The 23978-nt window shown below is 49.2% G+C and overlaps 1 protein-coding gene across 9 annotated transcripts in view; it reads left to right on the top strand.

Annotated features, from left to right (window-relative positions):
- The window catches only part of ATXN1 (ataxin 1), a 212334-nt gene extending 189789 nt beyond the window's left edge, over nucleotides 1–22545 (top strand). For all 9 annotated transcript variants that reach the window (XM_055705407.1, XM_055705406.1, XM_055705409.1 and 6 more), the window contains 2 exons: nucleotides 12409–14449; nucleotides 21650–22545. In XM_055705407.1, coding sequence (XP_055561382.1) covers nucleotides 12569–14449; nucleotides 21650–22180 — 2412 coding nt within the window. In that variant the 5' untranslated portion in view covers nucleotides 12409–12568 and the 3' untranslated portion in view covers nucleotides 22181–22545. The remainder of the gene's footprint in view (nucleotides 1–12408; nucleotides 14450–21649) is intronic.
- Nucleotides 22546–23978: the final 1433 nt, after the last annotated feature.

Consider the following 23978-nt stretch of genomic DNA (forward strand, 5'->3'; position numbering starts at 1 on the left):
TTTCACAGTGCTGAAATATTGCCTTCTCATTCTCCTACCTTGAATCATGAAACCCCACATTCTTCTAATGATGCTTTCAGAGGGAGGAGTGAAATGATTCATATAAAGAACCAGAATTGCTCTAACCATATCCCTTGTATTTATCTAGACCAAACTAGAACCTTTGCCCAAGTTCAGATTGTTTGGGATGAAAAAATACAGTGTTTCTGGGCTGGTTTCCCTTATGTTCCTGTCCTTCTTCTGATAGCCTGCGTTATAACTCGTGTAGCTACTTACGGTGTCAGAAATCACACCCTGCTGGATGCTCCCATGTATGGAGGAGAAGCTCAGAAGGTGGAATCTCATGGTGTTTTGTTGCCCTGATGCCAGGAAAGGAGGCAGCTGCTGGAAAGAAGGCTTGAGCAGCTGTTCGGGCAGGAGAGGGGAAGATGGGCATGGGCAGAGGAGGAGGAGGGATTCGCATTGTGTCTTGAATGAAGTAGTTGTGTCAGGGATGCAAGAGAAGGGAGGTGAAGCGAAAAGGAGGAGCCGCCAACCTTTGGACCCCATATAGAGAAGGGTTGGAGATGGGGACAAAAGTAATGAAAGAGACACGGTGCTTAAGTGCTTGGATGGTTTAAAGGCCCTTAGCTTGAGATTGAACTGGTGAAGGAGGCGGACTTGGGTGTGGAGTACGATGAGTCATGCCCTACACACTCTGGAGTGCAAGAAGGCCAAGGGCTAAGAAATGTGTCACCTTCAGACCCCTTTTAATCTCTTTCTCTTTTTTAATTCTATTAATGCGGTAAAAGCACCTTGAGTCGTTTTTGTTTTCTAGTCAGCAAATCCGACTTGCTGTCATGTAGCCGTGGAAGAAGCAGTGTTTAGCCACACGTCGCTGTTCACTCACTGATGAGCTGCAATGTGTAATGTTCACTTGTAGCCCTTACATATATCCACAGCTGGTTCCCCTGAAGCTGTGTGTTTGTCTGCTAGGTACTTAGGTGCTCCTCAGTACGTCTGCCTACAGAGAAATTCAAGAGGTGCATGGCCTTCTGCGGTATGGTTGGAGAAGGCTCAGGGTCAGAGTAATGGGTGGGGGTTTTGGTGTCTTTCACATTATGCTTTTCCTAAGTGCATCTGAACTGCAGACCTTCAGCTAAATGTTAGCCTTACGTTAGTACCCCTTTTTGAAAGTTTTTGATTTGCTCTTGTCGTGGTTTAACCCCAGCCAGCAACCAAGCCCCACGCAGCCGCTTGCTCACTGCCCCCCACCCCGAGGGATGGGAAGGAGGATCGGAAAGGAATTGTTGCTTGGGGACTGGCTGGGCATCGGTCAGCGGGTGGTGAGCAGTTGTACGGTGCATCACTAGTTTTTTTCTTTTTCCCATCCTTTGGATTTTACCCTTTTCCCCCCACCTTTCCATTTTGTTATTTTTATTATTGTTGTTGTTGTTATTATTGTTCTTACCTCTTTATTCTGTTCAAATTATCAAATTGTTCTTATCTCAGTCCTTGAGTTTTACATCCCTTTCTGATTCTCCTCCGCATCCCTCTGAGCGAGGGGCAGTGAGCAAGCGGCTGTGTGGTGCTTGGCTGCCGGCCGGGGTTAAACCGCGACAGCTCCTTGTATCGTGGTTTGTGGCAGTGGCCATGGAAGTTCTGGGTGTTGGGGTTTTTGTTGGCAGAGAAATCACGACGTGGAGGCTAACAAGAGAGGAGGCAGTTGAAGGTCCTGGAGGGAAGAGTTGTGCTCTCCATGATAACAGAAAGTGGAGGGCTGTGAGGGCCAATTTGTATCACTAGAGGAAGGTGGGGAGTGTGGAATTGTGGGGGCACGTCAGCCAGGCCGGTGGCTAAGGATTTGCCCTGGGGTGTATTGTTTTCATTATATAACATAAACACTATTTTGACGTAGTCTCGGTGCTTTGTATTTCCATGTTACTTTTACGGACTTGCTCAGAGTAACCTGCCATCTGGTATTTTTTCACACAGGGCAGAATGAGGTAAGGGGGAGAGATGCTGAGTGCTTTCACGTTGTTGCTCAGCTTCCGCTGTGGGAAATGTAACACCTCTCCCCTTGCTTAATGCCCAGCCTCGCTCGCTGCATGAAATTCTTCACAGTAAAGTCAGAGCTGACTCTCAAGGCCTGCTTTTTGGAATAGTCTTAAAGCAGCTTTCTTGTAGCTTGCTGGGGGGGGGGGGCAGGGAAGAAAAAAAAAGGCAAAAAAAAGCAGTGAAAGTCATTCTGATGACAGCTAGAGGGAAGAAATAACATTCTTTGCAAACTTACATGCAAAGCCTAAGAAAAACAAGTGCAAGAGCTGTGCAAAGGGAGGGGACTCTTTATTTGATGTTCCAGTGCTACACGCCTGTAGGAAGTTTTATGTTTACAGATCTGGGGGTCAAGCAGAGATTTCCATTACCAATTGCTCTTAACCTTGGTTGTGTGATGCTTCCCTTCGTTTTGTTTTTTTTCTTTTCTTTCTGTTCTGCTGCGTTCCCTTCTGTCTGGATTAAACTGTGCAATGTATGTGGTATGTGCAAAAGAAACCTTGCACAAAGTGAGTTGAGTTGATCCTGCCAGAATTCTTCCCCCACCCCCACCCCCTAAATAATCAAATTAATTAATTAATTAGTCTGTTGCTTTGGGGGAGTACTTTGCTGCCTGCTGTCTGTGCTGACTTACAGGGCTGCTCTCGATTCCATGGTCTCCAGTGCCGGCACCTGCCCCCTCCCCCGATGACTCCCGAGCCCTCCGTGCCTTTGGGGGAGGCTCTGGCGAAGGTGCGTGTGTGCCCAGGCTGCCTGCAAAACTAATACCCCTCTGAAAGCTTGAGCAATGCTAGGTTGCCCTTCTTCCAGCCCCAGTGGCTGATCTGAGCATGCTCGTTGCATGCATGGCACTGGCTATTTGCCAGGTTTAGTGTAATTTTATTATTTTTTTTTGAATGAGTGAGTGAATGAATGAATGAATACCTGATTAAGTTAATGAAGCCGAGCCAATGGTGGGAGGGAGCGACTTGGCTGCTGCCTGCTCTAAGAGATCTGCCAGCACATTAGACTTGCATAACGCTTTACAGCTCCATGCTGCGCTCCATATGAGCCACAGGAGAGGGCTGCAATAATTACTCGGCTTTTCGATTGAAAGCAGCTGCAGGTAGCTAGTCATCCTTTTGTCCATTTCACTGGTGTTGGGGAGTCACTTGTCTCTGTGCTGCGGATTTTCAGTGGCCGATGGGTAAGATGCTTTCACAGAAGTGATCACAGCGGTGAGAAAGCATGTTCGTGGCTCAGTGGCTTTTACAAAAGGTCCATTTGGATTTCCAGTCTGTGATTCATTGGACCCACATGTCCAATGGAGGAATGTTTTCAGTTCCGGAGTTCAAAACTCCTATGTAAATAACGTTTATGGAAGCTGTGTGATTTTTAGTTTCTCGTTCCTTCTTCAGTTGGCTGGGAGAAGGGGAGCAAAAGGTTATCTTGTATGTGTTTTTTTGTAAGAAAAGTAATTTTTAAATCCTTCCAGTTCTTTTTGATTGCTGTTTAAAGTGAGTTCTTCCTGGCAGTCCTGGATGGTACATACCTTTGTTTCTCACATACTTAAATTAAGAGTACTGGCACTGCCTGTTAGCGCCCCGCCTTCATTTGTCAACGTTCCCTGTTGAGAGCAGCGCTGATGATTTGCATTCTTAGTTGGAACGGGTGGGTTTTTAATTGCAACTGGAGCCTGTAACTGTGGAGCCTGCTATGTAGTTATAAACCTGCATTGTTTCATTTTCTTTTAATTGTTTTCTGTGTTGCCTTGTCAGATAGAACAGTCAGGGCAATCTCGCCCTGGCCATCCTGGCCTCAGTCAAGTGGCGCTGATGATGGAGTTGGCCTCTGTGCCCATTGTATCTGCCAGCCACGCTCCCCGTGAAGCAGGAGGGAGGCTCCCTACAACACTGGGTCGGGAAGAGTAACTGGTCACTTGGGTTTTGTGGGCTTCAGGGCCAGAGCAGGCGTTTTACGGCGAGAGAGGGTGCAGAGGAGTTGGTCTGGCATTTTTTTGCCCACGTCCATTCGTACATGCAGTGGCCGCTACGGCGCTGCCTGGGTTGAGATTGCCAGTTAGAGGGTCTGTGCAGGACGAGTGAGCGGTGCTGCAGGGCACACCTGTATAGATGACCCTGAATGAAGAAGAAATGAATGAATGAATCGGAGAAAGAAGGAAAAAAGAGGTGACTGGGGAGGGATGCTGAGCTCGCTCTCCGCTTTCTGCAGTGGTGGGGGAACACGCTGTGTGCCTCGAGGCTGCGGTGAGTTGCTGGTGTTTTGGTTTTGTCAGTGGTGACGGTTGGTGATCCTGATTCAGGAGGGCACCGAGCGTGCGCTGGGGCTGTGAGCATGGGCTCTGGCAAAATTGCTTCAAGTTAAAGCTTTGCTGAATGAAGCCCGAGAGAGGCAAGGTGTCGGAATCCATTTTAAGGGGAATTTAATGTCAATTCACGTTTCGTACTTTAGAGATGAGCTAATTATAGTCTAATTTGCTAGCATGTGAAATCTACCAGAGGAGCAGTCTGCAGGGAGGACTTCCAAGGAAAGGCATTGAGCCTGTGGCTGACCTTTCCAAATCTGCCCCTAAAGCTGGGCTCTCACACCGTCCCCTTATCAACCAGGCTTGAAGGTGCATTCCTCCCCGTGAGCGCCTGTGCTTATCTGTGAAATGGCTGCTCCGAGTTGGCCGCAGCTTGCTGGTGTTACTGGCTGGATCTTTAAAGGGGTGAAATGCCCCTGCTTTCTGTAATTTTTCATGGGGGTCTTATTCATGTCTTCTGGCAGTGAAGCCAGGCGTCTCTCTTAATTTTTTTTTTGCTGAAGAAGGAGAGAATGTTAGCGAGCGTTTTCAGACACATGGAAGGAGACCTGTGTGACTTATCTGTGGTGCAAATGTGTTCATACAGGCATGACAGTTTCTGTCACAAGTTAAAACGAGAGGCGAGTGGGTGTCGCTACGTTTGTAGTCACTCGTGAAATTTTCAATGGAAAATTGTGTAGGCAGCTCCCATTGTAGCTGGGCACATTTTAGATAAATGAAAAAAACATCAACAAAGTAATTTCAGTATTATACTTGTTTATAAATGAACTCTATTCACTCATTTAAGCTGCAGAAGCGCCTCTAGGGGATGGGTATAAGAGTGAAGGATGTCACCGTGCGCTACCAGACGGGCTCTGTAAAGCTGCACTGGCTGCTGTCGGTGCGGTGCAGATGAAAGGACAGCTGCTGCATCTGGCCGCTTGCAGAGAAGCATCGGTGGGATCCACCTTCCCACCCTGGTGTCTGTGGGGCTGAAGGAGCATTTTAAAACTCGTGTGTTGCTCCACTTCTATGCTGCCACCGAAGGCTCTGGGTGTGTGTGAAGGGGAGCGCTGCCTTCCCGAGCAGCTTGGGTTGGTGGTCCTCGTGCTCCTGGCACAGCCACCTCCGAGGCTTCGGGAGCAGGGCTTTGCAGGAGTTCGGCAGACCTCTGTCAGGTTGTAAATGCTTCGGCGTGGCATGGTGGTAAAACGTGCTGCTGGAACGTGCTCCAGCATCACACCTGGGTCAGCTCTGCCCACGGGACCGTGCAGTCAGCCCGAGCTGGAACCCCAGGCCTACGCAGCCCCATTCTTCCCTTCGTGGCTGCAGATAAAGGTGCTTCTTGTAGGGTCAGCTGGGGTACCCTTTCTGCTGTGCAGTTGAGAGAGAGCTGTGCATCAAGTTGTGCACACTCAGGTGGCTTTGCCCCAGGGCTCAGGCCCTTGCCTGGCAGTTAAATCCTTCTCCCGCTTCCTCCGTAGGGGCAGAGGGCTCGGAGTCCAGCGCTTCACCCTCAAAGGAATGTCAGTGTAATCAGCATTGTCAGCTCTTGCGTTTTGATCACTAGTCTCTAGATATCTGATGCTGTTTCACAAAACCCCAGCTCTTGGTGTCAAATGATGAGATGGGAAATTCCACTTCTAGCTAAAATAGTAAGTTTCTGGTATTGTGGGTTGCAGGTAAGAGCCAGAGACCTCGAGCCTGAAAGGCCTTACGCAGCAGAAGGGCAAGTCAAAAGGAAAAATAATAAAAAAGCAAATAACCTCTGCCGTTATCATTTTAAGAAATCTTCTATTTGTAAACCGGTATCATGTGTTTCAGGGGCAAGAAGCAGGACCTGACTCATGACACTTGAGGTTTGGCACTGTGAGACGGGGGATTTCTGTGCTGGGAGCAAGGGGTGCTGCCCACGGGGGGGGGAGCTGGGGGGTGGCAGGACAGCCAGCACACCCAGCCCTCTGATGGCAGCCCGGCCGTGGGGGCAGCTTGCGGCTCTTGGAGCAAATGCTTCCTTGCTTCCAGCCTGCCTGGCATCTTGTGCTGCACTCTGTGGTACCATCTCTCTGCAAAGCACGCTGGAAGAGGAGGGATCACCTTTGCTAATGACTTTGAAAAACTGTGGACTAAATGAGTAGGCAGCTGTGAATCTACTCAGATCACCCATGATACTCACAGTCCTACAAGGCTTATGTGTAGCTGCATCGCTACACTTGTGCACAGAAAGGTGTGCTGCACATCCAGAGCATGGCATGACTTACAGATGCTGAAAATATGGGCATCTTTCCTGTTGCAGAACCCTGGGTAATGGCACCCAGACGAACTGATGGCATTAACTTGCAAACTTTTGAAAGTTAATGCCAACTCTTAATTCAGCAGTTAGCTTAACTAAACTTGAAGCTAATACTAGCACTATAGTCTTGTGCAGCTCATCAGCACCTATCACACAAAACAACTATGTGTGCCTAACGATAGGTCTGACTGTAGTAAAACAGGACTACAGGAGGCACATGCCCTCCCGAGAACATGCAGGTCTCCCCTTATCCTCAAAATTCAGGAGCTAAGTAGCAGAAGTGGATAGTTTACCACTGGAGTAGCTTTCTAATAATTTGTATCACCTGCATTCAGTGCCATTGAGTGAACGGGTGTCCTGGAACTCCCATCTTCTGTCCGTCCTTTTGGGTCTATATCTTACACTGTTTTTTCCTCCTAAATCTGCTTCTCCCAACTCTGGTGCCTACATAGTCGCATCATAAAATTTCATGGGAATGTCAAATCATTGGGCATCTCACATCCAGTGATGTGCTTGCAGAGGTTTGCTCATATCGCTTGCTTTTTATGTTGCGTGGAGGCTGTCTGATCTGACCAGGGAGAGGAGGGACATGCAGAATGGCTGTTCACTCTGCAAAAACCTGTAGCAATTTGCTATGGCAGATTCCCAGAAGTATAATAAGAGCTAACACTGCAGTGGGCAATCTGTCTGGCAGATGCGGTGTTGACCAGGAATCCTTTCGTATCGGGAGGAGAATTTCAAGTTTTATTACAGGTTTTCATGTTTCTTATTAATGGATCTCTGCAGTTGGTCCTCCTGGGAAATCTGCCAGAGCGCTGTGAAATTGGTGGGATTGGACAATAAACTCCTATAGCTGTTGTTGGCATGCGCTGAGCTGCACATGGCAAGGCTAATGAAATCTGTAGCAGTTACAACTATGAATATGTAGCTGGCAGCGGGCAGGGTGTAGAGCGGGGAGAAAGCTGGCATATAGATCTGAGAGCCAGAATGCAGCTGCCCTCTGCAATGTGTCTGTCTTTTAATCTCTCTGAATCTGATCCGGCAAGATGCCACCCTCCTTGGAGAAGTGGGAGAGGTGGGACAAAGTGCTGTCCCTTCCCACTGATGTCCTGGGCTACTGAAATTATCCACTCATCCTACAGTGATGGGATGGGAGGGTGATTTGAGGCGGGAGCGTCAGACTGCGCTGCTGCTTCTGCCCAGTAACAGCCCAGACATAAGAGCCGTGTGTCAAACTCGATTCAAAGAATTATTTTTTTGGTGTGCTCTTTGAATGAATATTGCATTGATGTCCACTTGCCAGGCGGAGCAACAGTGTCTGACAGAGGGGAGGTGGTCGGATAAATCTGAAATTTCACTGGTCATACCTGGAAGGTGAAAGTTGAAAAGTTGTAATAATCTCTTACTAGGATTTGGGGTCCAAGGAACCTTTTGACAATAAGCAACTGGTTTGAATTAAACAACCCTGAGGCTGGAGGCTGATGGCTGCCCCCCTTGAGTGACTGCTCCACACAATAAAGCAAACGAGCAGGTGGTCCTGTCCCTGGCTCCTGGTGGGACACATCTCTTTGAGCTTGTTCGCAACTGCAGAAGGGTCAGGGACCAGAGGGGATGAGGGACTGGATTTTTGAAGGTTTTAGAGACCTAAAAAAACCATTAGCTACATCATGGGACAGCAAAAAGTGCCTGATGGCTGAAGGCAGTGAAGGTCCCACAGGTTGGTGCTGTGGTCTGTGAGTCTGGCCCTAAGTTCTCTGCACCCCAGGACTCAGTCCTGGGCAGTGGGATGCAGCGTGGGATCTCAGTGTTGCTGGTTTTACCTTTGCTGCAGGTAGATAACTGAACTCCAGATAAACAAAGGAGGTCAGCCCCTCAAGCTACAACCCAGTATCCTCTCACCATTTTTAAATTTATTAGATTAGATAAATAGAAAAATACTGTTTGGGGAGGCATAGTGAGGTTTAAAGTGCCTTGCAGAGAGACACTGGAGTTCTGCATGAAAAATGCACATCCTGAGCTCCAGTGAGCAATCCCTTTGGGACCAGAGCAAGCCCAGATGGTGACTCCTCCAAGTGATTATTTTTCTGCCTTAAGCCTTTCCAGGAATTTGAGTGTGGGCAGGCTGCCAGCGGACACTGGCTGTCCAGACACTTTAGCAATGTTCCATGTGTACTCACTGCCAGAGATACCAAAGTCCAGCAGCTGTCCCTGATCTCTTTGTCCCCTTTACCTTCCCAGACATAATTACACAGGCATGCATGCACGCACGCACGTGTGTGACACACACACACACACAGCAGGAGTAAAAAATCACCTGATCTTTTCTACTTGTTTGCATATCTTGCAAATTGTGATCGACAGCTCTGAAGTTAAGGGGAAAGGAAATCTTGAGAGTCAGAAAAATAACTTGGATACAAAAAAAAAAAAAAGGCGTACGAATAACAAACCCTGCGGCACACCGCAGAAGGCAGGCTGTCCATCTTTCTAGGACAGGCAGCAAAGAACAATTTAACCAGGTCTTGTACCTCTTGCCTTTGAGACACTCTGTGTTGTCTCCCTTTTATTGCTTCCCAAGCAAAATCACTCCTGTATTATCTTTACTGTTGCTGGAGCTTAAATTATGCTGAAAACTTACCGTTTTGCTTTTAAGTCTTGAAGTAGACGTATAACCTGTTTTATGCTGCATATTTGTGTTTTTGCAAATCCAGTCCTGTGTCTGTTAAGAGTTCAAAGTCTCACTGTGAAGTACTTGGGCTTGGAAAAGTGGGGCAGTCTTCACCGTGCTGCAGCTGTCTCATCCCATGTGTCTGTTAAGTTTGTTCATTCCTCGTGTGCTCTCCAGGAGATTTTGGGCAGCCCTTTTGCTACCAGTGATAAAGAAGTCAGCCATGTGAAAGATTTACACTAAAAAAAAAAAAAAAAAAAAAAAAAGAAACAACCCCAAGCCCCAAAAGATTTATTATTTGGTATTTTTGAAGGATGTTAGCTTTGATGTTGGAGGCTACCCAAAACTCAGTGGTTCAATGCTGTTTAGCAGAACAAAACCTTGGCTTCAAGCTCCTGCAGAGTAAAACTTCACCAGGTTTCATACAGCTTCGTAGTAGTACTCTTGACACGGAAAAGCTGAACCCAGACGCCTTAGGCTTTTGGAACGACTAAAACTCAAGACAGAGCTGGGGAGCCTGCTCTGTCCATCACAGCCGAAGAGACTGGCCCTGTTCAGTCCCGTGTACAAGCTCCCTGCTCTGTTGCAGGCAGAGGGGCCAGACCTCTGCTCCTAGCTTTTCCCCATGGGAGTGTATTTAAATTCTGGGTTTGCAGCTCATGTCCATCTCCACAAGAGATCGAAGGACGGTGTAACCCCACATGAGCTCCCCATGGCAAGGGCAGCAGGACAAGCGCCCTGGGTCAAGGGCATCCACCCCGGTGTCCCCAGGCAGCCGCCTCGGCCGGGAGCTGCTGCCGTACCTGCCCGAGCCGCCCGCCGGGGCAGGGGCTGCAGGGAGCTAAAGTTAACCAAGGATGACTGCGCAAATGTGAGCTCGGCGATTTTATTTTTAGTCAAACTTAAAAATAAAAATCTGTAAGTCATGTGTAATGTAATAATTTTAGCTGTTGCCAAGACACGCTGAGCAACTGTTAGGAGGAGGGGGAAGACCCGTGCTGATAGTAGTGGGGGACCCTGTCGCCTGGCTGCCCTCGTCCGGCCACGGTTGCGGCACCGAGGCGGTGGTGCTGGTCAGGATAGTGGTGCTGAGCCACCGTCCAGCAGGTGCCGTTGCCTCTGAGCCACCACGCTCAAGGCATTGCTGGCCCTTACTCTTTTGAGGCTGCGCGGAGTCCTTTCGTCCTCCCTCTTGCCTCAGGGAATCCTCCCTGAAACAGGGCTTTACCCCCCCCCGCCTCTGGGGCTGGTGGTGTTTCATTATTGTTTATCAATATTTAAATAACAGAATAATTAAGACTGATTATATCAAACCATTAGAAAGTTTGGACTTTTCAGGCAGGCTTACAGCAGCTTGGAGGACCATAAAACGTAAAGAGTGCTCTTAACGATAAGTTTAATCTTAGTCTAGTATGTCTTCGAAGTACTGCATGCGCATACAAACATCAGGCTTATTGTTCATTAGAAGTGAGGCAGCAGGGAAAGAAAACTCTCAAAGGAATATTACTTGCCATAAGATAAGTGTCATTACTGCTGCTCAGCATTCACTTTAAAGTGAGCTATATCCTGTTTCCATCTTCTTTCACATCCCCTCCTAATTCTTCCTCTGTCCATTTTTTTTCCATATAATGCATGTTTTGCTTGTTACAATGCCGGTCATGCGAGGTGCGTGGTTTCTCAGCACCCGTTCTTGCGTATATACATCAAAATAGCCAGAAATGTATATCACAACGGTGGCTGGGCAGGAGCTGGGGAATAGTTTCACTCTCCGTAAATTTTGTTATGGAACAAGGCAAGATAGGTTTCAGGGTGGTGGGGGGAGACTGTCAGATCATTTTATTTTTTTTTTCAAAGCATGATGCGTTTCAGTTACGGTAGTTTCCTTAGCAGATAATGAAAGAGTTAGGAAGACTTCGTTGACTTTGTGTTGCCTTTGGGTGGCTGAAGTCACCAGATTAAGTGATGCAGAGCAGAGAATGCAGCTGTTTTGCTCCAGTAGCAAAATTAGCCCAGTATGAAATTGTGAGCTTTTACAGTGGTGGGAGCTCCTCGTTTGGATCAGGAAACCCAAATGTGGTTTCCCAAGCGTCCTGGCAAGGGATCCCCAGGGCTGAGTTTACTCAGTGTTTGGACGCGTGACCATGAGTGTGGTACCCACAGCCTCCCTGAACCGGCAGTCACTAAGAAACAGGGAGATCGGATCCCATCAGAGATGGAAACGGTGCTGGAGCCTGGCTCCAGCCAGCCTGCACGTGGCGGGGAGCATCTCCAAGCCCAGAGCCCTGCTTAGACACCTGTGCATGAGGTGTCAGTAGCAGAGGGAGTTCAAAGTACTGGGGGGAAAAAAAACCCTCACACGTGGAAAAACCTGGCTGAGAGCCATCTCTGGCTCTGGGCTGCTGCTGTAAGTAGATTGCGTGGCCGAGGTTTGTTGCCAGAGTGGTAGACGAAGGGCACGTGTGCCTGTAATGAGCCATGGCATGGAGGGGGGACAGGGGGCAGCTGCTGCCTCCGCAGCCCTGCCCAGTGTGACATGAACTCGCCCTGCAGGTGGGTGACTCTGGGGTTCAAGGGTTCTGGAGTGACCCAACACCTTCCCTCCGCACCACTAACAGCTCCTTGTTGCTAGCGTAAATATTTTCTCCATGCGTGGTCCTCGGGGCTCCCCGCTGCGTGCCTGTGCTTCTTAGGACGCAGCAGGGTGAAGGCAACATTGTCTTTGCAGTGGAAGGGGAGGCTGGAAGAGCAAACCAGGCACCTTAGGGACACAGAAGGTTTTCCCAGAGGAAGGAGAAAGCAACACTTGGGAAATAAGTAACCACTGCTACACGTGACAAGTGATGGCCAGAGAGTTTCTGATGTGCCCGAAGTTTTAATCGTTTTCCTCCTGCATTAGCAGACATGCCCAGGATTTTCCCTGCTGTTCACAGCGCAGCTGTCAATTACTCCTTGACACAAGAGTGGCAATGCCTGACTCTTTTGTTTTCTTTTTTCTTTTTCTTTTCTTTTTTTTTTTTTCCCTAGAGGTTTTTCTTTTACTTGCTTGCTGTTTTGGGTTGTCTGCTCATTTGTTCTCATTTCTCAGTGCTGATGATGTGACTCCCCCCTCCCTTGCCCACCCTCTCGTTGCAGAATCCAGAGGAACTGTCGGAGGATCGTGCTCACAGGGAGATGATTCCTCATGAAGTCACTGGATCCCTTGCAGAAATCAAATGTGACTTTCCATTTATCAGACTGAAATCAGAGCCAGCCAGACAGTGAAGCAAGCACAGTGGAGGGGGGACGGCGAAAGATGAAATCCAACCAAGAGCGGAGCAATGAATGCCTGCCACCTAAGAAGCGAGAAATCCCTGCCACCAGCCTGCCTTCAGAGGTGAAGCCGGTCCTGCCAAACGAAAACCACCGTGCAGATAACCTAGCATGGCTCCCCAGCACACCCAGCAGCCAGGGGGGCCTGGGGGGCCGGCACCGGCCCGGGGGGACGTCATCGGTGGAGACAGGCTTGCAGCAGGGTTTGCACAAGTCGCTGTCTGCAGGGCTGGACTATTCCCCGCCGAGCGCGCCCAGGTCTGTTCCAGCCTCCACCACTCTTCCCACGGTGTACTCGCCCGCCCTCTCCCAGTCAGGGACCCCTGTTTCCCCCGTGCAGTACACACACCTGCAACACACCTTCCAGTTCGTTGGGCCCCAGTACAGTGGATCATACACCGGATTCATCCCCTCGCAGCTGATTTCCCCGACAGCCAATTCTGCGACTGGCGCCGTGGCGGCGGCCACAGCCGTTGCGACCACTCCATCCCAGCGCTCCCAGCTGGAGGCTTATTCCACTTTGCTGGCCAGCATGAGCGGCTTAAGCCAGCAGGGACACAAAGTTGAGCCGCACCTGGTCAGGACACCTGGACTGATCGCCGCTGGGTCTCCTCCACCCACCCAGCAGAACCAGTACGTCCACATTTCCAGCTCTTCCCAGAGCACTGTCAGAAATGTCTCTCCTCCAACCATCCCAGTCCCCCTGCACCCCCATCAGACAGTGATCCCGCACACCCTCACCCTCGGCCCTTCCTCCCAGGTGGTGGTGCAGTACACCGACTCGGGGGGCCACTTTGTCACCAGGGATCCCCCCAAGAAGCCTGAGAGCAGCCGGCTGCAGGCGATGCAGGCCAAGGAGGTACTGAATGGTGAGATAGAGAAGAGCCGGAGGTACGGCATTTCACCCTCTGCTGACATGGGTCTAGTCAAAGCAGGCAATAAACCAGCTCCCCATCATTACGAGACCAGGCACGTGGTGGTCCACTCGAGCCCCGCCGAGTACGGCGCACGGGATTCCTCAGGTGTCCGAGCCTCCGTCATGGTGGTCCCCAACAGCAGCACACCCACGGCAGACATGGAGGTGCAGCAGGCCACCAACCGTGAGACCTCTCCCGCAGCCCTCAACGACAAGGGAAGCTTGCACTTAGGAAAGCCAGCCCACCGCTCCTACGCCTTGTCTCCGCAGCAGGCTCTGGGCCATGAGGGGGTGAAGGCAGTGGCCACGCTGTCCCCTCACACTGTCATTCAGACCACCCACAGCGCCTCCGAGCAACTCCCCGTCGGGCTGCCGGCGACAGCCTTCTACGCCGGGACCCAGCCGCCGGTGATCGGCTACCTGAGTGGTCAGCAGCAAGCCATCGGGTACCCCGGCAGCCTGCCGCAGCACCTGGTGATCCCTGGCACCCAGTCCCTGCTGATACCCGTCGGCAGCGCGGACGTCGAGCCATCAGGAGTCACGCCTGCCATCGTCACGTCGTCTCCTCAGTTTGCAGCAGTGCCTCACACGTTCGTCACCACCGCCGTCCCTAAGAGCGAGAACTTCAGCGCGGAGCCCCTCACCACCCAGCCCGCCTACCAGGCCACCATGGTGCAGGCGCAGATCCACCTGCCTGTGGTGCAGTCCATTGCCTCCCCCGCCGCCGCCCCTCCCACGCTGCCCCCCTACTTCATGAAGGGGTCGATCATTCAGCTGGCCAACGGGGAGCTGAAGAAAGTAGAGGACTTGAAAACAGAAGACTTCATCCAGAGTGCGGAAATTAGCAACGACCTGAAAATAGACTCCAGCACTGTGGAGAGGATTGAAGACAGCCATAGCCCAGGCATTGCTGTGATACAGTTTGCGGTTGGGGAGCATCGAGCGCAGGTAATGGCAATGCATGGTGGGGAGGTCGGATTGGGGTGCACGCTGTGTTCCCTGGGTGCAGCTTTCCTCAGCTTTGGAACCACGCGGGGCTGGTTCTTCATCGTACACATCCATCCGTGAGGCAAACTCTGGTCTAGAAATCATCCCTCTCTTCATAAATGCAGTCTCTTGGATATAAAACGGGTCTTTCTTAGAGCTGGAGAACATGCAGGAAGAATTAGATGATCTTCACGGGTTTGGATTAAAATACCAAATGGTGTAAGCAGTATGAGAGCATGGATTTTGCATTTTGATAGGTGGGTTTTTTTGAGTCAGCTCAAATCCTACCCTTGAGAGAGAGTTAGGGCACAAGGCAGTGAATTTCTGTGGCTTGAAAACTTGGAGTGGCCTGGGAATAGCTCCGTCACACATGTAAGTTGCTGAAACACACCACAGAGTTTTACTGAGGCTTCAGTCGCGCGTGGTTTAAACGCTGCACGGCTGACATAAACTGTGTCTTCGAGGGAAATTTGGAAAGAAAAATGCCTAGGTGGCTGGGCACGCTGTGCTTCTGGTCTTTGTTTCTCACTGGTTTGCAGTGTAGGAAGAAAACCTGTAACTTTCCTCAGGTATTTTTAGATTGAGCATGAGTGCATATTGGTCATAAAGTGTTACCCTGGTGCTGTCCGTCTGCTGAGTGATTTAGATTCTGCATTGAGGCCGGAGCAGTTCAGGTATACAGGATAGCATTTTGCCTCCTGGGGGTGCTCAGTTTAAATAATCTTGTTTCAAATCTTTTTGGTTTGCTTTGAGTGAACCGCAGCATCTGCAACCTTGGTGCTGCACCCTCAGCGCTGGAGAACCAGAATGAGAGAGAGGGAGAGAGTAGCTGGACATGGACACGTGTTAAAGCACCTCAGGCTGGCAGTTTGGAGAACAGAAACAAACAGTGGTGGTACCAAAGAGCAGATTACATAAAAAATGTCTTGCAGTCGCAGCAGTCTGTGGCCTGGCCTTCCCCAGTTGGGCATACATGGTAAATTGCTATTTATGACACATCCCCTTTCTCATGTCAGGTGTGCACATACCCAGTGTGGGTTTGTTCATGTATCATGCATCTGCACAGCTGATAGAAGTCGGACCTCTGGAGCTTCTACTGTAAAGATGTGACTGTTTCCCCACCACTGACCTGTATTTTGGCGTATCTCTGGCTTTGTGATTAGAGGAGCTGTCCTTGGATCGGGACCAGTTACTATAATTTGCCCTGGTGCCTTGAATCACAAGATTTCAAAAGTAGCAATCCCCCATCTGCAATTTTCATCTCGCTCTCACGTCTCCCCCAGCAGCCAGGCCACCGGTCTCCGCACCAGCAGAAGAGGGACAAGTTAGCAGGTGGCATTTGTGCGTCCCTTGGCAGATCTGTGGGCGCAGGCGATGCGCTGCAGCCCTGGGCGCGGGGAAGAGAACCTCTGCAGGGGGTGGACTGCCATCCTCCGGCAGAGAGCAAGCCGAGCCTCAGGCACTACAAACCCAGGGCCAGGCACACGGGTCTCACCCAGCAAAGTGTCACCTTCGGAGAAGCCGGAGGAGAAGCCTATCAGCAGCGGGCTGACATCATCGCAGCTGAAATACTCCCCAGCTGTGTTTCCCACCGGGGATGCTTCCAGAATGGAGGGCGAGTCACGTAGAGATATGATTAGAAACGGGGGTTTAATTTAGGTTTCCTGCAGATTCCAGGACTTGGGTCTCTTCCCAGATCAGCTGTGTCCCTGCATAGTGGGGATGGCTCTGCCGGTTTTCCCTTGCCTGGGGAGGGAGAGAGAGATTGTTTCTACATGTTTGAAGTCTCCGTGACCTCACCCTCAGCCCACCGTGGCTATATCCAAGCATTTCTTCTTACTAGCAGGCGTGTGGCAGTCAGTACTTGTAGAAAATTGCCTGCCTGAAGAGGTCTTAGTCTTCTCCTTGGCAAAACAGCGTTTAGTTGTGCCGCTGCGAGCAGTGGCACTGTGGGGCTGCTGCATTTAAATACATCTTGGCTCTGGAGTACAGCGGGGCTACATCTGCATGTGTAGCGTAGCTTTGCAAAGTGTTTGATTACAATTAAGTTTCCGTTGCATACATATTTCTGGAAGGAAGGAGCTTTTTGAATGGTATTATCAAGGTGAGTGCGAGTTGTGAAGATTAAGTGCTAAACAAAAATAGCGTTGTTATCATTAGCTTTGGCTCACTTACGTACTCCTCCCAGGGATCTCTGGGAAGTCATGATAATATTGATTAATTTGTATTTTCAGACTCTGAGCAAACATTAGCTTATTTTTGCACCAATGGAGGGACAGAGGTAGGAGATTATTTTTAGCTGAGCATATACAACTGTAATGTAAATAGTGAGGCACCACGCAGCTGCTCTAGTATTGTATCACTGCAGGCCCACAGCTGCCCCTCCCCAGCACCGCACTTAGGCAGGAAAAGGTCATCCTCCCTCCTTTTCGCGTCTTTGAATCACCTGGCAAATCCAACCCTCTCCCAGGTATGGAAACCTAGAGGAAAATTAACCCACCTAAAGCTACGTGCCTTTGTAGTGGAATAACTAGCCGTAGCCCTGGAGGGATGCTAGGTTTCCATTTCACAGCATCCCTGCTCTGGGTTAGGAAGAAGTCAAGTGTCAGCTGGACCAGAACCCAAAGTCCAGCTGTTACTCAAGTTGCCTAAAAGACCTACGGATCTGCATCTCTTTGTAATTCCACATATTATTCTTGTAATAACACTTTCAGCGTTACTACCTGCCCATTCTTTTGCTGCCAAGAGCAGGCAGAAGCCAGTAATTCACCTCCACGTTAAGGTCAAAACCCGCAGGAGACGCAAAATCCATTCTCTGAAATGTTTGCTTTCACCCCTGTGTTTCAGTTCCTAATCATTCCTAAAGTGTAGTTTAAAAAGAGAAGATGAACATACAGTTCTTTATTTTCCTTTTTTAAAAACCAGAATCATAGACACTAGAGATAGAAAAGTCCCGTTAGAGCACGTAGTTAGTAGCCCTAACTAGTTTAGTTTAGTGTGTATTTTTTTAGACCATCATCTAGTTCAGTTTTCCTCTTCTGTGTCTGCACACACCCAAACCAGTTACTTTCTCTTGTACTCTGGGCTCTCCTTTTCATTATCTTTGGCACTGTAGCAGACACAGAGTGGGATGTTGGTTCAGTCCGCTGCTGCAGAGGGAGATCTCTTCCAGCCTTCCCCTGGTGTGATCTCCGCGTCCATGTCCCCTGGTCACGAGGGCAGCAAGTCCTTGTTCCTCTGAGTGTCGGGGTGGCTGTGGTCTCTCTTCAGATGCGTGTTACTGAATTCTGGGAGTGCAGCAGATAAGAGCTCAGGTGATAAACTCAGCAGCCAGTGGTCTGGTGGGCAGAGGTGGCTCCTCTCGAGAAGCGCTGGGATCACGTGGCAGTGGGAAACTGCAGCTCCGAACCTTCAAGCCCTGGGTGCGTTTGTTATAATAATGGTTTACTGAAGCTGGGCTAGATGCAGCCCTGGGGGGATGCCCACCCAGGCATCATGCCGGGTAGTCCCCGTGGCACGAGATGCTGCCTACAGCCCCAGAAATCTCTCAGAAGAAACCCACTCTTGTGAAGGCAGGTATTGTTCGGGGTGATGGGAACATCAGGAGTCCCAGAGGCTCTGAGTAGGGGGTTCTGTGGAAGCATGGCACTGCAGAGCCTTCCCTCTGTGGGAGAGAGAGCTGCTATCCCACAAATCCACCTGCTTGTATTTTGGACACAAGGAGTCTCTCGGCACCCACAGCAAGGCCTTCAGTGGAGAGCTCCACCACTTCATTGCACCTTGTTTCCAGAACTGCTTCCTTCCCTTTGTTTCCAGCTCGCCACTCTGAGTTTTCAGTACATTTAATAATACCAAGGAGAAGAACACTTAGTTGGAAAATGTGTGTTTATATTTATCAAAATACAGGTCACACAAACCACTTCTATTAGGCACCTTTTGCTTTACTGCTTGTTATGTTGGTTGCAGCCGTCAGCCCCAAAACTGAAGTTGCTGTGTCCCTCAATGATGGGAAGGGTATTTTCTGAGCACCACCTTCCAGCTCCTGTCACCCCTGTTCCAGTGTCCCTGAATGATGGGACGGGTATTTTCTGGGCACCATCTTCCAGCTCCTATCATCCCTGTTCCAGCTCCAGCCAGGATTCCCTCAGCAGTCTGAGTTGCCTGCCTTACCTACTGAGTTTAGCTGAGAAATAAAATTATAAAGGGTTCTAGGAAATCGCAGATAGTCAGCAGCTGCACTGAAGAGTTTTGGGTGTTTTCACTGGTCACTCTTAAAAAATAAAAATAGAAATGTAGCTTGCAGTAGAGCCTTGGTGTGCTTGGAGAGGGACCAATATTTTGGTTTCTTGCTTTATCATCTTAGTAGTTGGAAAGCAGTTCCATATTTCTTTCTCTCCGGCAATAATCACAGCAAGATATTGGGGGAGGGAGCTTTTAAATTTTTTTTTTTGTGTCGTAATGCAGTGGTCAGAAAAAAATTATGTGGGGCTTTTTTTTACTGAACTTTCACACTTAAAAAGTTTTTGACTACTATTGCTTGTAGAGAGTGGTTACCTGAAGTCCAAAGTTAGCTGCAGCCAGAAGCAGCCAGCTAAAACGGGTTGGTAATCCGTGACGGAACCCATTTCAGGTTGATACTGATACACGCATGCTGTGACCGGATCGTGGAAATTCTGCCATTTCACCATCTTTATTATTTGGCGTTATTCATGATCACCACCACCAACTGTGGGATTTGTTTCAGTGATTGACAGTTCAGGCAAGTGTTTTGGATGCCGTGTTAAAAAAAAAAATAAATCACAACATGCGGTAGAAGTGTGTTCACATTAAGAGGAGCTTGTGTGTCAGTGAGGATGATGCACGCAAGCATGTTTGATTCCCACAGATACAAATAGCTTTTGACAAGGATGGGAAAGTAGAAAGGAAAAATCCGACAACCCCAGCAGGCAGGAAGAAGGGAAGAAAGAGGAGAGACACAGCAATATAAAGGAGAAAGCTATGTCCACTGGTTGATCCATGCTTGGAGAGAAGCCTACAGCTTTGTGTAGACAGCAGTTTCCATGGGAGATACTGGATATTCACCACTTCTCCCAGTCAGACCCCTTACTGAGATGCGTATTTATGGAACAGGATCCCAAACTCTGGGCAAATATTTCTTCAGATCCTGGGGCTGGAGTGTTTATGTCCAACGACATGGAGAGATGGGACTTTCATGGTTACCTTGCTCCACTTTCTCCATAGTCCAGAGCATAAACCAGGCCTAGAATCAGGTCCCTTTCCACTGTTGCCGTATCTGTAGTTGACTGTTGGTGGGCAGTTGTGGCTGGTAAAGGTTTAATATGGCAGAAATTGATGGGGGAGTATCTTGTGCCTCTAAACTGCTCCTTTTGAAATTCCTTGTACAGTGGCTGACTGCGCTGGGCCGGTGGAGTGGCAGGGTAATACGCACAGTGTTATTTGCTGGCTTAGTTGCAGAAGTATGTAGCATATATTTATAGACCGTATAAGTTTTTTCCAACAGAATCAACTGTCTCATAAACTGCAGTTGACTGCTGGTGCGTGGCATGGGCTTAACCAGTCGGAGGCACAGTAACATCCGATGGGAATCTTTGGTTTCCCGGTTGTGGAGCAGGAATTGATGAACAAAGGTGTTTAAGAACTGGAGTGCAGCGTGCATCTCAAACTGCTTTTATTCCTGAATGTAGAAATGTATTTTTAACAACACAAAGCCAAGCTCTCTGTGACAGCGTTACTTGCTCCCAAGGGTGAGAGGTGGTTTTGCAATGCTGTGATATTCCTTTCAAGTGAGTCCATGTTCCCGGAGAGCAAAGGCTCTCCAGGTGGCTGGTGTGCTCCGTGCCTGCTGAATGGCTCATGAATGAGAAAAGCACATATATTCAGGTGTCCTCCTGCCCTTTAGCCCCTACCAAATCAGGTTTACACTATCAGAGCAGGATTCTGTCCCCCATGCCTGAGAAGAGCTCTGGAGGACACAGGGAGACCTTGGGGGCAGGGCAGTGGATATTGACTGCAGCATACATCACCTCCTCAGAGTTGACCTCACTGGTGTTGCACACAGCAAGTTAAAATTTTTCAAAAGTATTAACCAGAACGTGATGCCCTCGTTACGGCATGCTGGGGGTGCTCAGCCCCATGCGTTGTGAATCGCCTGAGCCCCCGTCAAGTGTTGGAGCCTGCAGACGCAGCACGGCGCGGTGGGCGCTGGGCTGCTGACACCTGCAGACATCAGCTGGTGTTTGGTGCTTTATCACACTGGGACCTCCAGGCCCAGCTGTCGCAAGGTCAAGGAGCCGTGAGCACCTGTTGCTGCGCTGTTCTCCAGGCTGTGGCAGCTCCCTGGAAGGTGGTTAGATGGGATTCATAACCAGGTGTGTTTTTAAAGGGAGGGCGGAGGAAGAGGGGACACAGTGCAGAAGAGGAGGAGGAGGAGAAATGATCCTTTCCCTGAGGGAGTGCAGGACATGAACTCAACAGCAGAGTGGGAGAGCAGGTGTAGAAGGGAAGAAGCTGTACTGGTGACAGCACTGCTGGGGGCAGGCAGGTTCACGCTCACTGCTCGTACAGCTACAGCTCTGTACGTACTCATGCCCCCCCGCCCCCCGCCCCAGAAATCAGCGTGCCTTCAGCCGTTTCACACCGTAAATATACCTTGTTCAGGCAGAGGTGAGGATGGTGTACCTGTGGTCATTTAGGAAACTGCATGTCAGAACTGAGAGCTTCCCTTGAGCCGTCCTGTGGTTGGAAAGTGTCTTTCGATGTGGATGACGGGCTCGAGGTACCACAAGGGGATGGTGGGGAACAGAGTTTACCAGCTGCCAAAGCTGTTCTCTTACCTCTTACGCCTTCTCTGAGCAGCTGAATAAAGGTAAAGCTTGATTCCCGTTGCGGTCTTGTGCTAAGAAGTGCTGAGCTAAGAGAACCCATTGACACTCGTGATGAGGACAGCCGTGAAGTCTGGTGGTCGATACTGATTTCGCAGAAACCGAGCAGCGCTTTTGCAATTTCAGCTTTATCCCTCCCCCCCGCGCCAAGTGCCACCTGCCGTGCAGGTGCGTGAGGGCGCACAGGTGATCTCACGCTCTCCCCTCTCTCCCCCCCTTCTGTCTCTCTCTCTCTCTGTTGTCCCCTCTCTTTCTGCAGGTCAGCGTGGAAGTCTTGGTAGAATACCCTTTTTTTGTATTTGGACAAGGCTGGTCATCCTGCTGCCCTGAGAGAACCAGCCAGCTCTTTGATTTGCCATGCTCCAAACTCTCGGTGGGGGACGTCTGCATATCACTCACGCTCAAGAACCTGAAGAACGGCTCTATTAAAAAGGGCCAGCCCATGGACTCAGCTAGTATCTTGCTGAAGCATTCAAAGAATGACAGTCTAGCTGGAAGTAGACACAGGTATGCGGAGCAGGAAAACGGGATTAATCAGGGAAGCGCACAGATGTTAGCTGAGAATGGTGAACTGAAGTTTCCGGACAAAATAGGATTGCCTGCAGCACCTTTGCTCACCAAAACAGAACCCAGCAAGCCCCCGGCAACGAGGAAGAGGAGGTGGTCAGCTCCCGAAACACGAAAACTAGAGAAATCGGAAGAGGAGCCACCTTTGACTCTTCCCAAGCCTTCTTTTATTCCTCAGGAGGTTAAGATTTGCATTGAAGGTCGATCCAACGTAGGAAAGTAAAAGTTGTTTGGGGAAAGGAAATTAGGCTATCCCTTGTCATTTTTATCCAGATTACTGTACTGTAGACTAAATAACCCAGTATTTACATGTTATCATCTTATTTTAGGTTTATGTTATAACCTTGTTGTTATAGTTGCAGCTGGTATTATGCAGGAGACTGGTGCATATGTTTTTCCACAAGTGTTTGTCAGTGACTAGGTTTATCGAGAGCTATGGAAGGGGCAGTATCTGCTTCACACACCCTTAGTGGAAATGAATGTGTTGTCATGGCTCCTGTTTTCTAACACCTCGTGTAGGACAGGGTCCAGCTGTGATTTTGTTTTCTTTTCCTTGTCTTTTTTTTTTTTTTTTTTTTTTTTGGGGGGGGGGGAGGGGGGGTGGGTGGGGAGGTGTTTTGTTGTTTTGGTTCCTGTTCTAGTTTTTTGGGGGGGAGGTGAGGAGAAGGGAAGTGTAGCAGAGGTGTATGTCACGTGTGGGGTGCGTGTGTGTGTGCGTGCGTGTGGGTACCTGCACGCCGGTCCCGAGGAGGGACGGCGGCTGGGCAAAGAGGTTTCCTCACCCCGGGGGAATGTTGAGGACACAACCCATGGGTGTTACTGAAAAGGATCAGACAGTCTCTTGACATTTTCAACAAGCCAACTCTTACTCAAGGCTCTACAGTGTATGTATATATATATATATCTATCTATATATATATATATATATATTTGTGTGTGTGTATATGTATATATATATTTCTCCCCCCATGGGGTCTGACTGCACTGATTTTTACTCCTCAAGCAACTGCCACACCAACGTTTCCGTTCCGCTTGCTAGTGCAGTTCCATTGCCCAGGCTCAGCAGACGGGGAGGCTGTACGGACCCTTGCACTGGTCAGCCTGCAAGGTGGTCCTCCCTGGCGGGGGGGGTGTGTGCGTGCGTGTGGCGTGGGTGTGCGTGGGTGTGCGAGGAGGCCTCCGGCTCCACGGATGTGCCTGGCTCAGGCTCGGGCCGGGCTCAGGATCACTCCTGTTTCTGTGCAGTGTTAGACAAATCGACCGGGTTACGCCATTGACATTTGCTTCCACAAGGTAGACGCATACTGCCCCTTTGAGATCACAGGCATCCATCGTTTGCAGTTCGGTTGCAAATCTTTGTCTTTAACTCTAGTACTGGTTTTTTTGTTCATGATTATGGACAACTGGTGCCACTTCTTTCAAATTGCGGTGTGACACAGGAATCCGCTGTTGAAGATGAACCTAGAATGTCTTTAAGCACTTAAAATGCTGTTCACACTTTATTGCTGAGCATCCTGGTCTAACACTCAGTACGTACTGTATCTCACTTTAATCTGCTCAGAAAGCAACAACAACAAACAAACAAACAAATTTCTTCAACACTGTAACTACATGCAACTGTGTAAAGTTTTCTCACAGGCAAGATGCTGAAAGTTTTAATGTGGTTTCAAAGGGATGAATGTGAATTATTGAACTAGTATGTGACAGTCATTGTCCACAAAGGACTACTTAATAGGAGGCACTTTTTAAACTTTAATGCTTGAGAAAGAGTTAAAGGCATATGCGAGCTGACATAATAAAAAAAAAAAAAAAAACAAGAGAAAGGAAAAAGGAAAGAGAAAAAAAATCATTGTCCAGTGTTTTTGAAAAAGATGGACTTTAAAGAATCTTGCAATTTGCACATCTTGAGTTTATCATTTGTGTGGTATTCCTGCAGTTTTTACCTAATAATGTTGTGGGTTGGGGGGGATCTGAAAGAGCATAAACAAATGTAGCAATTACTCACTAACCTGCCTATGCTG

Source organism: Falco cherrug, chromosome 3 (genome assembly GCF_023634085.1).
Source record: "Falco cherrug isolate bFalChe1 chromosome 3, bFalChe1.pri, whole genome shotgun sequence".
NCBI classification, from domain to species: Eukaryota; Metazoa; Chordata; class Aves; order Falconiformes; family Falconidae; genus Falco; species Falco cherrug.